Source organism: Leptonychotes weddellii, chromosome 14, assembly GCF_054177405.1.
Source record: "Leptonychotes weddellii isolate Sample4059 chromosome 14, ASM5417740v2, whole genome shotgun sequence".
Lineage (NCBI taxonomy): Eukaryota > Metazoa > Chordata > Mammalia > Carnivora > Phocidae > Leptonychotes > Leptonychotes weddellii.
The window spans coordinates 26,999,179-27,015,580 of NC_138382.1; the positions used below are offsets into that span (position 1 = coordinate 26,999,179).

The 16,402-nt window shown below is 37.6% G+C and overlaps 1 protein-coding gene across 1 annotated transcript in view; it reads left to right on the forward strand.

Moving 5' to 3' along the window:
• The window catches only part of KDM4C (lysine demethylase 4C), a 259,913-nt gene that overhangs the window by 51,172 nt on the left and 192,339 nt on the right, over positions 1-16,402 (forward strand). The window contains exon 5 of the mRNA XM_081804070.1: positions 972-1,109. Within this exon, the coding sequence (XP_081660196.1) occupies positions 972-1,109 (138 nt within the window). The remainder of the gene's footprint in view (positions 1-971; positions 1,110-16,402) is intronic.

Here is a 16,402-nt window from a genome sequence, read left to right on the forward strand (position 1 = left end):
AAAAAAAAAAAAGAAAATACTTCCACACACAACATTTTAGTATACCTAAAATGGCAACTGAATTGCCTTGTATGCATCTGTATTTATACAGTATGTCTCCTGTATGTCTACATACACATACATACTCACAGATTCATTTCTCAACATTTTAGGACTGAATTGAACCATGGTGACAAAATGAACCATAGGTAATAAATTTGATAATCCATCATTGCATAGGTAAATTTTTAAAAAAGCACAGAAAAATTTTGCTTTACTATTTTTCTATAGCTCATGGTGTATTTTGTGTGTTTTGGTGATCGTAAAAAGTCAAATGTCTTTAACTTAAAAAATAGGAATGGAATAAATATATTTTTCATGTTTGCTTTTAAGCTCTGACTGGTTTACCCAAGTTACTTTAATTATATTTAAAGATGCACTCACACATACATATTTAAATAATTCTTTGATAGAAATTTTACTATTAAATGGTATATAGTTAATTGAATGTTTTCTGAGTATTATGAAAGAATAATTTGGTGAATACCACCAATTCTTTAGCAACAGAATTCATAGTAAAGCCTGTTGAGCATGGATTATTGGACTTTTTATAGCTCTAACTTTGAAAAAACATCAGTCAAAATAGGTCCTGTTATGTAACTCCAGTAAAATGAATTTTTAAAGTATTAAAATATGCAGCTTGATTGCTAACATGAACAAATTTACTTGGATAACTTAAAGACATCTTCAAATAAAATATAATATCTTTGATTGTGGACATTGCCAGAAGGTCACACCCTGTTTAGAAGAGTCTTTAATGTTTCCTGAAAAACTGTTAATGAATTGGGTAAAGATCTGGGGCTACTTCTTTTATATTAGATAGCTCTAATATCATGGCTTTTTTTTTCTTTTTTTATAGGAAATATATTTTAATTATATTTGTAATTTGGGAAGTCTTATAATTGGAAAATATTATGTTTTCTACCCTATAGATCACTCAGGAGGCTGGAGAATTTATGATCACTTTTCCATATGGCTACCATGCTGGTTTTAATCATGGTTTCAACTGTGCAGAATCTACAAATTTTGCTACAGTCAGATGGATTGACTATGGGAAAGTTGCTAAATTGGTAAGTTATGCCTCAAAAATAAAGCATAAATTAAATGTGTATTCTGGATATTGTAGGAGGAAACCTAAGATCACATGCAACACTTTTTTCCCCCTCATTGATATTGTGTGCTTCTCACCAGGATAATTTATTTCAGACTAGATATGTTTATTTTACATGGCCTATATTAGCACTTGTAGCCACAGTTTTCTGTTTTGAGATTAATGTGGAGCAGAGGTAATTTTATGCAACTGAAGTTTGCTTTCTTTCTTAAAGCCACCAATTGTTTTTTTGTGAGATTTTCTAGTGGCTCCCTGTGGCTCCATGTTAGGTAGACTTGGCTCTCTCCAGACTGAGTTTAGCCCATAGCTTAGAAAACAACTACTTACAGATGAAAGTGTCTGTTAAAACTATAGTAAGAGGTTGAGGGAGGATGGTAAGAAGAAATGATTAAAACTGTCTTTAGTGCAAAAATGAATTTCTTGAAAGTAATGTAGAACATACTTTAACAAGAAATATATCTTTATGTTAAATTTGGTATGAAATTTTGTATCTCCTGCTCAGTATATTTAATTTATTACACAGACTGTGTATTTTCATTCACAAGCCACAGCTTCTGTTAAATTTAATTAATCTCCCCCTGTGGTCTTAAATAGAGGACATCTTCAAAGAGGTGGTAGCTTCCATTAGGTTGCTTTCTTTCCTATGGCTTTGGAGGCAGAAGTAGAGGCTGGCAGAGGGCAGCTTCTAAATGAAACTATGTATTTTACAGAGTATGTAAAATTGACACAGATTTAATAGAAAATGACATATACAACTTATGTGGCTGTATCTTGGCCACTGCATGGTATAAGTGAGTATTATTCATTCTACATTGATAAAACTTGCATGTAGAACCATTGGGTGAACTTGGATAGAAATATATTCAGGGAAGAGAACACTAGGTTTAATTGAGATGTGTATTTAGAAAATTACATAATATATTAAAATAGAAGTATAGCCCTTTGGCAGCCTAGGAAGCATTTGTGTGAACTTGTGAAAAAAGGAACGCTCCTGCTATTAGAAGACTTTTTCTGTTCTAATTTCTATTTATGAGGGGTAATTTAGAAAGGAACAGAACTGAACTACTTCTTCCCATTACGCATCCTTCATATTATAATAAACCTAATAAAAAAATAGAAAACTCAGTGTATGTGCCAGCGCCTTGCAGTGCTTTCACAGAAAGGTAATGCTTGTATCTACATTGAAATAGAGACATAGACCCGTAGTTACAGCAAGGTATGTTATTTTATGGTTTGCCTCTTTAATCATTGACATAATAAGTCAGCTATCACAGCTGTTCAGTTACCAGAAAAATTAGTTGATGCTTGTTTACTGTGGGTTTTAGATGTAGTTCATTGTATTGATACCATGGGGAGAATAGCTTCTCCCCAAAACTAAAATGTTCTTAGTGGGTTTCCACATTTCTTTGTGCATGTAGAATGGGACTGGGGTATGACCAAGGAAGGGAGGTTGGGTAGTGGTTTCGTCTCTGAAATCATAGCTGACAGAGCCTAGGATTGGGGGACTGTTAAGAAGTAGCACACTGTGGTGGAGGAGGCAGGGATCGAAGGTCCAGCTTTTCTTCTAGCTAGCCATATATCATTAGGAAAGTGATTTATTTATTTTGTTTGTTTTTTCCTGTATAAATTAGAAATACCTCTCCACTCCATAGATTTGTTATGATGGGGAAAAACCTTAGGTATGTGGGTATCCACTCATGCTGTATTGATTTATATCATTCAGTTTAGTTAAGGAATATGACTGTCTTTGTTCTGGTATTTTGCTAGGTACAAAATTGTTCAATGACTCTGACGCAGTTTTGGCTAGTTAGATAAAAATTGTCTTAATTGCATGCATTTGAGATGTTTTTAGGTGTTGTCTCCACCCTTCCCTTAGTTTTGGTGATGTATTTGTTTTCTGTTGCTGTTGTAGCAAATTACTATAAAAGTAGTGGTTTCAAACAATACCCACTTACCATCTCATGGTAAGTTTGATATTAGTCTCACCAAGCAAAAATCAAGATGTTTGCAGGGCTGCTTTTCTTACTGGAGACACTGGTGAAGAATCCATTTCCTTGCTCAGTCAGGTTGTTGGCTGAATTCAGTTCCTTGCAGTTGTAGGACTGAGTTCCCATTTTCTTGTTGCCTGTCAGCCAGGTCTTTGCTCCTAGAGGCATCTCTCAGGTCCTTCCATGGGGTCTCCTACATTTCAGAGCAAGCAATCATATAAGATGACATTCACAAATTGCAGGAATTAGGACATGGGTATCTTTGTTGTTGGGGGTGGGAACGTTGGGGCAGCGTTCTACCACAGAGAGTTCCAATTAATAATTGACATGGTGAAATATTAAGAATCTTCTTTGAGTAGATGTAACTAATTTTAGTTATTCTGTACAAGAACTGGAAACTAAATTTGTAATGGATACAGTTTTGAATGTTTCAGTAAAACATACTTATGCTTTCTTAAATTATATCCCTCAATTTTAATATTTTCTTGGCTCTCAGTAAATAAGTTCTCTTATATTGTAGGGCGCTCTGATGGCATTTTTGTGCATATTTTGGTGTCTTTGTCATTTATTTGACACATTTTTATTGCTCTCCAAGGCTATTTCTTTACACAGCCATATGAATACTGTATCATGTGTATGTGTGTGCATGTGTGCATGCATGTTTGTGTAGTTTTTAATCTTGGGAAAATTTGTGAATTGGGCAGTTATTTTTTGTGTTTTGCTGGGGATAAATGTATAATGGATTAATTAGGAACTGCATTTGACTTTTAGCTTTGGGATACCTGGGTGGCTCAGTCAGTTAAGCGTCTGCCTTCAGCTCAGGTCATGATCTCAGGGTCCTGGGATCGAGTCCTGCATCGGGCTCCCGGCTCAGTAGGGAGCCTGCTTCTCCCTCTGCCTGCTGTTCCCCCCTGCTTGTGTTCTCTCTCCCTCTGTCTCTCTCTCACAAATAAATAAATAAAATCTTTAAAAAAAAGACTTTTAGCTTTGAAGATGCCTAAGTTAATTCTTAAACTAACAAATTTTTGCCTTCTTAATTCTTTGCTTTATCCAGTTTATTCTAAATGACAGCTATTAAGAAATAGTTATTGTACTCAGGGATAGTTTTATATTCACATATAGTAGCATCTGAGGGGTCCTGTAAGTCCTATCTATCTATAAATATCTCTCCTTCAAGTACCCAAAGTTTTATGCCTTTATGTTTTTATGGTTATTTGGGATTAGAGCACCTACAAATACATATGTACTTGAAAAATATATTTTAAGGCTTTAGTTAAAAAAAAAAGAAATAGTTATTATTCACAAGTGATGATGAGGTATGCTTTTGAGGGGGGCACATAATTTAAAAAATAATGGTGTGCTTTTTCATAGTTGAACCCCAGGGGGAATGAGATCTCCTTTACCTGTCACATGGGGTTGATATGAGTATATAAAAGCTTCCAATACAGTCTCTTTGTGGGACAGAATTAATGTGGTACAGCATGTGGGGTCTCTACTGGTTACATTTCATATATTACAAACCAGTATTTCTAATTTGATGACTTAGAAAAGAGCTTTACAAAAGCCTATTTTTTAATTGAAAAAAAAAAAACCAGCAAAACATTAGGTTTTGAAAGATAACCCCAGGGTCACTGGTAATGTTGGAGATATTGGTGATTTTTATTCAGAAAAATCCTGTACGATACTCTAGAACAGAAGGGTCTTGCCTTTAAGAGAACTCACCTGCCTAAGAAGGGGGTTATGTAATTTCGCTCCATTTCATTGATCAAAGGTAAGGTTTTCACTGAAGAAAAATTGAGAGGAATCTTCTAGGTAGCTACGTGCCCATTTGCCTACTGAGTTAGGCAGAGTTCAGCTTCAAAGAGTGCTCAGTGAGTTCCTCCTTTGCAACAGGAATTGTGCTACATGTTTGTACAAAGAAGAAAGACATGTTTTCTTTGTCTTGAAGAGCTTTTATAAAGAGCAGAGGGGCTTTTAATAAACCTCCATTTTCAAAACTGTAGTATGAATAGAACATACTATCTAGTTATTTATTTTAGGCATCTTTATAGCATTGAACATCAGAGTAATCTAGAATGAAATGCTGTATTTTTTTCTGATAGAGATTTAAAACTATGTAGCACTTTAGCAATTGAAATAAGATATTGGTGCATATTTGAGATGAATGTTTTCCATTTCTGGAGCATTCTCTCCTTCTGTGGTGCAATGGAGTCCATGATTACTTCTGTACAGGAGCTGTGGTGGCACTCACAGGTCTGCTTCCTGGCTAGGTTGGATCGAAGAGCTGGCCTGCAGGTTGTATTTCATTTTTCCGTTTGGTAGGATGAAGTGCAGTTGTTTTGATGTTAGGTTTGATGGATTTGTTTGCCACTGCATTCATTAGCTTCACATCAAAAAACTGACAGGCTGTTAAATGAAACTTTGGCTTAGATTTTCAGCTTGACTGTTTGGAGACATTTGTGAAGATATTTTGTTTTTGTGTCGCGGCAGCCTCAAGCACTGTGATTGTCTCAAAGGGAAGAAAAGTTATTTACTGTACTGATTTTCTTGAGTAAAAAAGAACCATTGTCTTGGGGACAGTCATATCTAGCCTACACCATCAGAAGTAGTGTATTTATGACCATGTGTGCAGTGTGAGAGACTTATCTATGGCACGATAAATAATGTTATCTTCTTGGAAGGAAAGGTAATAGTTGGTGGCTCCAAAATGATACCTCTTATTTTGCATTAATTTTATTTTAGGTGATAATCTATTAACATGATATGCCAGAAAGTTGAAAAATTACACTGCAGAGCCAGGAATGTTCTCTCATGAACTTCAGGAGCATTACTTCACAATATAATTTTAAAGCATTCTGACATTTGAATCCTTAAATGTTTGAACAAGTTTAAAAAGATAGAATTTTGAAATTGATTTACCTTTAATCTGGAGTGGATTTCAGTTATTAAATTGTCTTGCCTACAAGAGCTGTGGTATAGCTTCATTCCATTTTGTATTTTAATCCTTTTCTAGAGTTAGATTTCGTTATTCTTAAATCAGGTAGCACCCTTCCAAAAAAATCTTTAATCTTGGGCAGTCTTTTTTAAAACAATCAGGGATCATTTTAATGGTGAGTCCCTATGTTATATTTTAATATGTTTTAGATCACAGAATTTCTTCATTCTTAGAGCATGTGAAAGAAAGGAAATGTAGACTAACAGTTCCTGCGTTCTAATTTTGAGTGTCTGATGTGGCATATATAATATGAACTTTGGGAGCACAGAGATTTTATATTCTCATTTTCTCTTTTTACCTCTACTTTATTTCTATTTCCTGGGCGCTGGTGGTACAACATAGAGTACAAAATACCATGTGGAGAAACAGAATCATATGAAGTCATGTCTTTTGGAGCTTCTACTCTAACTGGGGAGTTAGTATTTATATGCCTGGAAGAGGTATTAAGAAAGAAAATATTCATATTATGTCCTCATCTTATTCTGATAAAGTATAGAATTATGGGATTTAGAAAATCTGAGACTTCAGGTAGTGTAGTAGAAAGCCAGTTGATTAGTAAATATTGTGTCTGCAGGAGAGATATCTGGAACTCAAGTCCTCAGAGCTAGGGAGACTGATTTTATTTATTGCTAACTTAAATTTGCTGGATTTTGGGATTTGAGTTACATGGTTTATGACACTGATGTTTAGTTGCTAAACTGAAATCAAGGTAATGTCTGTTTTTGAGGCTTTAGTTTAAGTCATACCTTAAGAAAAAGTAAGTTGGTGGGCGCCTGGGTGGCTCAGTTGGTTAAGCATCTGCCTTCAGCTCAGGTCATGATCTCAGGGTCCTGGGATCAAGTCCCCTCATCAGGCTTCCTGCTCAGCGGGGAGTCTGCTTCTCCCTCTGCCTCTGCCTCTCCACCCCGGCTTGTATGCTCGCTCTCTCTCACTCTCTCTCTTTCTCAAATAAATAAATAAAATCCTTGAAAAAAAAGGAAAAAGTAAATTGGCTTTTTTGAATAACTTACATTCTACTGAGAAAAAATTAATTTGTTTTTAAGTTATTCTACTTTCATATAGTTCGATAGTAATGATTGCTGAGATTGTTTATGATATGCTGGGTCTTGTCCAGGGCACTTTATCCGTGTTACTTCATGCCATTTCTGTTATGGTGCCAGTTCAGAGATAATCTGATGTCTTCTGCCCTCTTCCACCGCCTTTCTCAAATGTGGGAGGAGGAGAAAAGGAATGATGTATAAAGTGAGGATGGTGCGACTGGGATCAGAGGCAGAAGGTTGACCCCCCCAGTGTGCTATTTCCTTCTGGACTCATCTCCCTGGATATGGTGGATTAAATAGGTACCAGTCTACTACCTGATTGGTGGGATCACTTTCAAGATTCTTGAAGATTCAGAATGATCCTGTCTATTGTATAAGTTGTAAGGGGGAGTTTGCACCCTAACTGGGGAGTTAGAACAAAATCGAGGGCATACATACCTGTTCTTACAATTATGAAGGACCAAATTCTATTGCAGGACTTTTGAAACTTTGGGATTTTTTTTAAACCATCTCTTTTACTTTGTCCATATTTATTCAGTGTTTATAATAGTAAATACATAGTAAAAAATTCTACAAAAGGCTCTGTCCCAGATAGGTGTTTGGAGAAGAGGGAAAGTTGGGATGTGTGTTCTAGCCAGTGGTGACCCAGAAAGGAGAGGAGTGGTAAACATACCTGGGGATATTTGAGGGAAGTAGGCTGGCTAGCCCCTTGAAGGAGGAAGGGGATGATGGGAGAATCAGCTGGGCTTCAGGTACCGTACCCCCAGAGTTTATAGTAGTCAGATAGCCTTGGTTCCTCGTAGCTTTCATTCTTTCCCATGCAGGGTTTCCTGCATCCCTGTATCCCCACCCAGCAGCTACCACTGACAAAACAAATAGTGGTTCATCTAGTAGGGTGTTGTTATCTCACTTGAGGGATTCAGAGATCACTTACACCCAGGCTTGGTGTGACTGCTCAGCAGCAGTGTTATGAGGTCCCCTGCTCTTCCTGTCCTTCTGTCCTACCGGTCTTAGTGGGAGGGTATTCACTAGTGCTTACTCTAGGCATGTTCTCTCCAAGGACAGGAAGGAAGGAGACAGTACGAAGGTGGCTCACCCACCTTCCTCTGTTTGGGGGGAAAATCTTTCCTTGAAGTCCACCTGAAAACTTCCTTTTATATTCCGTGGCCATCCATAACTGTAAAGAAGGCTGGGAAAGTAAATGGCAAGTCACTGGCATGTTTAGACCCTGCTTGTGCTGGGCCCTGTGCTGTGGTTAAAGAAGTAAATAAGACAGATGTGATCTCTGTCTCTTGGAGCTAAGAGTCTCCAGCAGTTGTTCTCAACCCTGTGGGGCTTTAAAAGTACAGACCCCTGGTCCCACCCAGACCAAGGATAATGATCTCTGGTAAGGGGATAAAAGTATTTGAATTTTAAAAATCCCCCTAGCTGAATCTGGTAGATGCTTTGGGTTGAAAACCACAGGTCTTTAGTGAATTAAATAGACCTTTGTTGTTTGGGTTGAGGTCCTCCAGCATCATATACTTTTTTTCTACTAAAAGGCATTTTAGGGGGAGCCTGAGTGGCTCAGTCATTAAGTGTTTGCCTTCGGCTTGGGTCATAATCCCAGGGTCCTGGGATCGAGCCCCACATTGGGCTCCCTGCTCAGCGGGAAGCCTGCTTCTCCCTCTCCCACTCCACCTGCTTGTGTTCCCTCTCTCACTTTGTCTCTCTCTCTCTCAAATAAATAAATAAAATCTTAAAAAAAAAGGCATTTTAGGTTTTAAACCATCAATGTAGAATCCATTTGTAAATTGGAGATGTGTAATAATTTTCAAGTATATTATTAATAGCCCTTTTTCTGTGAGAATTAATAGGTATTTTGGGCACATGTAGAATTGGGTGTTTCATGAATGTCCTGTGAGTATGCCCTTCAGCATTTTTAGAGGAAAGAAGAGAGTATATTGGAAAAGATCTCATAGAGGCGGATGAGTGTTAGAGGTAAGGGTACTGTATATAGCTGTTTCTAAGGTTAACTATAAGAGCTTTTTGTCTAGTGTACTGGATTTGTAACTGTTTTGGGAATCCTTTTTTGTTTTTTTAATATTCCCTCTTAGTTTTTCTCCTGTTTTTTTTTTATTATGGAAAAATAGTATAAAATAAAGAAAACTCTTAATCTCTTATAATAATATAATTATACAATAGTATATTTGGGTTATCAAAGCTGAATATAAATTATCAAAGAGATAAATAGTCTTCCTATTTAAAATAATATGGAAACAACTTTATCCTACTCCCTCCTCCCATAATCCTGTATCTCCTTTAAGCTTATTTTTATTCTTACTACTGTCTGGCACACTGTGGATAACACCCTAATTTGTTTGTCTCCCTTGCAGTAGAATGAGAGATCTGTAAGAGTAGGGATTTAAAAAATCATTAGTATCAAAAATATTAGTATCATTTTGTGTTTTCTACCCAGCACATAATAGATGCACAAGAAATAGTTTGTTGAATGATTAAATGACTTCTTGCCAAAGGCCATCTAGTTAAAAACATCAGAACCAGGATTCAAACAGGAATCTTGCCTGTATTTTATTGTTTTCTTCTTATGTAAACAGTGTTCTCTTTTTTACATTTCAGCTAACATTCACTGACTGCTCTGTTACACAGAACAAAATAATTACAAATTTCATGTATAAATTTATCACATTTAAAAATTTTCCTCTTGAGAACTTGTAGCTTTCCAGTCTGTATCTGAAACCTATTTTCACTACTTAACTCATCATATCAACTCAGATAGTAAAGCCTAAGATGTCATGGCAGAAAAGGAAATGTTTTGCAAAGTCTGGGGACAATGCAAGAAAATAAAAAACATGGACCATTTGAGTACAGTCAGTTCTCCCTCTACCACTGATAAGCTGATTTTCTTTGGGAGTATCACTCTGCCTTGCTGAGACTATCATGTTAAAATAAATAGTGGTTCTGTTCCTAACTTGATTCAAAAGCTGTGGTTAGACATATGATCACACACGAGCTAGGAGGCAGCCAATTTATCAATACTTTAGTATGACCAAAGAATAAATGATGAGGAGTAAAAGGAACACTATTTGTGGCTGTGGGGTTGGATTTGAATATAGGCACTGCTGCTTGCAAGTGATTGATCCTCTTGCTGGTGGTTTGATTTACTTGATAACTTTATGATTTGTTGCTGATTGTTTTCTCTTACATAGCGGCTATCTCAAAGGATCTGTGTAGTCTTTTGATAAAATGTGGTAACTTAAAGAAAAAGCTAATTAGAGGAGTACTTGGGAAAAATTCTTCCAAGTGAGGTCTGAACCCTTGGCTCAGCTACATACTGATTTTTCTTTCCTGGTGGATGAGCTAAGTGTGAATTAGGGCGACTTCTTCTTCTTCGTCTTCGTCATCTTCTTCTTCTTCTTCTTTCTTCTTTCTTCTTCTTCTTCCTTTCTTCTTCTTCTTCTTCTTCCTTTCTTCTTCTTCTTCTTCTTCTTCTTCCTTTCTTCTTCTTTCTTCTTCTTCTTCTTCTCCTTTCTTCTTTCTTCTTTCTTCTAGATTTTATTTATTTGAGAGAGAGAGAGAGAAAGTGTGTGTGCACGCACGCATGTGTGCACAAGTTGGGGGAGGGGCATAAGGAAAGGGAGAGAGACAAGCAGACTCCCCACTGAGCAAGGACACATGACTCAATCCCAGGACCCTTAGATCATGACCTGAGCCAAAGTTGGACACTTAACCAACTGAGCCACTCAGGGTCCCCATGAATTAGGACTTCTTAAATAAGGCATACCAACCAAAGTCATTGTTCCCTTTCCTTTGAGATACCCTTCTCTGCTGATGCAACAAGCGTAACGTGCAGATGCCTGATTTGAAGCTTTGGTATAGGAGTCTTGCTTACTTGATCATTTGATAGGACCTTTTTGAATCAAAAGAAAGTTTTAATGGGATTTCACTGAGGTCAGTGGCTATAATTAAACTTTAATTTGTGGATCCATAATCTATCCTCCCTGTGCTCTGAGTGAGGTGATAGAACACACCTCTTTTTAGAACTGCTGGTCATAACTGTAGCCTGGAAATTCCCCACAAGGGCTGTATCCCTGAGAGCACTCACTGCCAGCGCCAGGGACCATACTCAGGTGGGAAGCTGAAAGTAATGAAGGTATGTTGCTGAACAAGGTTTTGATATTTAAATATCAAAGGGAATAAAGAATGGGTGATGAAACCCACAATTACTCTCTATTACTGTTTTAATAGTTCTACACCTTTGTAATTAGAAGAATCAGACTGTTAGCCAATTCAGAGAGGAAAGATGTCCCCAGGTAGGCAGACCCTGAAAAAGTCTCATATAATACAGAAGCCTAGTACCTAGTTCTCTCCCTCGTTTTAGCAATGCCTGTTATTTTTAAATTTACTATAATTTTACCCCCTACAGACTATGGCCGGTAATAGTTTTTGCCTCTTTCTAAAACCAGGAAGGCAAAACAAGAGTGTCTTCTGGACATTCTGGATTCTATGGAGGGATGATTTTCAACATGATAGCTTAGAGCACTAATTAATTCTTTGTGTCACTATCTACAAAATTTAGTGCTTACAGCTAATTCTTTCAGGCATTATTTTTTGTCTTTTATTTGTATTGATCAGTTTGCATTTTTCCATGTGCTGTCTTTAAGTGAGGATAGTATCAATACTTGTATGCCTTGTTGCTTCTTGAGTACAGTTTTTATGATGGTACTAGGTAGATAATGTGTGCATCTTTCTTCCAGAATTCCAGTTTGGGGAATTGACCTTGTCTCAGAGGTGGGTGTGACTGGCTAAGAGAAATCTGTTTCTTTTTCCAGTGATGATCGGTCAGTTCAGTGGGCCAGTTCCTGGCCCAACAGAAAGGAGGGTTGGGTTGGTGGAGACGGAGGAAAATGCCAGCTCGCCTACATGAGTGAGAGGCGAGCTGGCGTTGGGAGGCTCATCTCTCTAGGCAGGCACAAGGAAGCACTGAAGTCTGCAACCTGCAATCATAAGGGGACTGGGCCTAGCTTAAAGTCCATGCTTTGGACACCAGATTAGAGAGCTGAAACAGTTCTGTTTAAAATCAAAGTCTAGAGAAAGCAGGCCAAATGTTTTATTTTTCATAACTTTGTCAGAGATACAAGTGTTCATTGCTCCATCTCTGTGGCACTTCCTTCCTTAAAAGGAGTTTTGATGGCAAATTTGAGTGCAGGTAAACAAAACCAACCCAATCACACAGACCTGTGTTAGAATTCTGGTTCTGTGTTGGGCTACTATGTAACCTGCCTCTGTGAGCCGCATTTTTCCTACTTGTAAGGAGGGCTTTAACCCTCCCCTTATCAGCCTGTGGTGAGGATGGCAGGGTAGCTGGTGCAGTCATCTAGCACCATGCCTGTCTCACTGAAAACATCTTTAAAAAGTGATCCATCATGGGTCATTTCTCAGTCAGGGAACTCCCTGATACTAATTTGGAGAAGGCTGGCAGAGTTCAGTCCTGAGGCGCTGAGAAACTGTGGCTGTTGGGATAGGATTTGCAGGATAAGTGCTAACAGCAGGATGAGCAGATGGATTGCTTTATATATTTCTACTGATTCCTCACATTCATTCACTCTTACTTTCTGCCAACACAAGGGCAGTATGAAAAGAAGTGACATCACCCAGCAGTGCTTGGGGTTCTGTGGGCCAGAGTGCTAAGGGGAGGTATATGGAGGGGCTGTTGCTTATATCTTCAAAAGCATACTGTAGCTCTTGGGCCCTGTGTTGAATCTGAAAAAACCATGTGTTGTAAATCCCTGGAAAGAAAACCATCATGGATATTAGAGGTTCCTGCTAAGTTTGACTCTCATCGCCCACACATGGCTTTCATATACTCCAGGTTTTTATTTGAGTTAAGATTCAGAAGTTAGGTAGTTTCCAGCAACTTTCTAAATTTTCGTAACAGATATTTTTAGAAGGCCTAGTAATAATTCCAGTGATTCTTGGTAGAGTATTTCCAGTTTTGGGGAATGTATATTCTGGGTCATCCTGTAAGTATTAATTTTTTTAAAATTGGACTGTTCTGATGATTATTAGAATAGCATGAAAACCTGTTACTTTGCAGGTAAATAAAACTGAAAAATTGTTCAAACCTCAGTATTATTCAAAGTAATAGTGAAGGATTTCTTTTTCTCATTAGTAAAGATAAAAGGAAAATTTCCATTGCTCATGAGAATGTAGTTGCTAGAGTGGGCACTCTGCATTTCTGTTAGGTGGCAGTGTGATTGGTATAAGCATCCTAAAAAGCAGGTAGGTAGTATGTATCAATAGCCTTTGACATCTCCATGCCCTTGACCCATTCTTCCACTTCTAGGAAATAATCAGAAATGCAGGCAAAAGTTCATTGATGAAAGTGTTGTAGTACAATTTTGTCAGCAAAAATTGAATTATAACTAAAATGTCCAGTGATAAATGGGAATCATTGAGTATATTATGGTGATCCTTTTAATTTTACAGAAAATTATTTGAAAGGAAATCATTGTAGCTCTTAATATTATTACCCAAATACTCATTGTTAAAATGTATAAAAATAAAAGAAAAAATTGGGGCGCCTGGGTGGCTCCATTGTTGGGCAACTGCCTTCGGCTCAGGTCATGATCCCAGGGTCCTGGGATCAAGTCCCGCATCGGGCTCCCTGCTCAGCGGGAAGCCTGCTTCTCCCTCTCCCACTACCCCCTGCTTGTGTTCCCTCTCTCGCTGTGTCTCTCTCTGTCATATAAATAAAATCTTAAAAAAAATAAAAGAAAAAATTAATATATGTCCATATATTAAAAAACAATTGAGTTCAGAAAAATATTTAACAACACCCTTTCCAATCCCTTCTCTAAAGTAAAGCCTGTGAATAACTTGCAAATCCCTTCAAGAATATAACTCTATATCTTCTTAAAAATCCACACAAAGTTGATTAATATTGTAAATATTGTTTTCTAATGTCTTTCCTTTTAATGTGTCTTTCATTATGCAAGTAAAACATTTTTAGAGTATAGACATTTATTAGGAAAATCTTCTGGCTTGTCCCCATAGAGTATGACAGGTGGTTTGTGGTAGAATTTTTTCCTGAAGGGCATCATAGAACTACAGTAGTGCATGAGAGTTCATTGCACAGATCTTGTTAACAAATCAGGACTTTGAACATGAATGCCTTAGTTCATTGCTCTATTTCATTCCCTTCATGCAGAGCAGATGGCTCGGTGGACCTGGTGCACTTGCACGTTTCCAGTCCTGTCTTTGTTGATGGGACCTGCTGGCACCTGCCATCTCCATTTATTCCATCACAGTTCACACTGGAAGATAGTTAATGCCATCATTGTTTTTGTTTTATCAAATAACAGCATTTTTAACTGTGTTCTCATATTTGAAGGATTGGATTGGTCATGTAAATTTTATTTTATTTTATTTTTTTAAAAGATTTTATTTATTTATTTGACAGAGACAGAGACAGCGAGAGCAGGAACACAAGCAGGGGGAGTGGGAGAGGGAGAAGCAGGCTTCCTGCTGAGCCGGGAGCCCGATGTGGGACTCGATCCCAGGACCCTGGGATCATGACCTGAGCCGAAGGCAGTTGCTTAACCAACTGAGCCACCCAGGTGCCCGGATTGGTCATGTAAATTTTAATAAGTTTCTTTAGAATTGCATTTCTTTGGCCTCATAAGGGACTATCCCAGTGAATTTGGAATACATGATAGGAAAAAGTAACTAAATGACTTTTGTCAACAGTTCTGTGATAATGGAAATCGAAATAGGAATCACAGAGTGGGGATAAAACCCGGCCTGGTTTCTAAATACACACATAGGCAAGAAGGGCTACATAATGGGGAGCCTGGGTGGCTCATTCAATTAAGCATCTTCGGCTCAGGTCGTGATCCCAGGGTCTTGGGATGGAGCCCCCCATCGGGCTCCCTGCTCAGCAGAGAGCCTGCTTCTCCTTCTCCCTCTGCTGCTCCCCCTGCTTGTGTTCTCTCTGTCACATAAATAAATTAAAAAAATTTTTTTTAAAGGGCTACATAAAATAAAATAGCAACTGCAATAATCATAAAGGATACTCTAGATTTAAAGCATGCACATGAAGTAAGACAATTAGGAAATTATTGCCCATTGTTGCAAGAGAGCAGATGGTGCTTAAAATACCCCTTAATTTTATGTCATTCTTAAAATCAAACAACCAAAGAGCATATACCATCTATATTTAAAGCGTCTAATACAAACTTTTCTATTTTGGGGGTATGCTAGAGTTGAGCTGAAGAAGAACAAATGCAGCATTAATCTGCCAGTGAGGACACACACTGGAGGCTGTCTTGGCAGGGGATTGAAGGAATAGATGAGGGAAAAGATTTCTAAGAAAGCAGTATTCCAAACCCCCCTAGCTCCTGTGTGAAACTCTTCTCTGTTACATATTTTCCCCCTAAATGTCTCTGGTAAGTTACTTGATGCTGAATGTTGAAAGTTCTGAAATGTCTAGATTATGTCTCTAAAATGACATTCATTTTGACATATGGTCATAAGTTTTAGAAAATGTATTTCATGCTTTAGTATTTCCCATTTGATTAGAAAGAATGTTGGAGAGGTTTTCTTGAGTTTTGGTGCTGCTTACACCCATGACCTTCATAATTAATGCTGAATCCTAAGCCCTAAAATGTTTAGTTTGAGTAAGCATGACCAAGATATCTTACTAGGTAAACTGCTCTTCTTAGATTTGTGCATAGGTTTATACTACAGTGTAAATGTCAGTGGAATGCATCTTAGAAGGCATTTCTGTAGTATAGATTCTTTATGATCAGTTCATCGTACATTTTTGCCCAATTACTGTGCAGATGTATTTGCTGGTGCTGTTGAGATGAATGGCATCTGTGGAAAAGCTAAATCAGTCTCTGATTTATTCAGACACTCAGCGCGGGACTGAAAAACGTTGGTGCTGAGCACAGATTCTTGTTCAGTTCCTGTTATACTTTACTTTTTGTTCATATTGGGGATCTTGCTAGTCAGATAGCATATGCAAACTGAAGAAAAGGAACTGGAAGTGCAGATCCATATTACTAAAAGTATCCAATCTGAATTGTGCAGTGGAGAATCTGAAGTCTGTACTCTACTGAGTAACTGATGTGGTTACTTATAAAGAAAATTTGGACCGTGCAATTCACTGTGTTTCAAAGAAACATTCTGAGATTGGGAAGTTTATAAACCTAGATTTTTTTTTTTT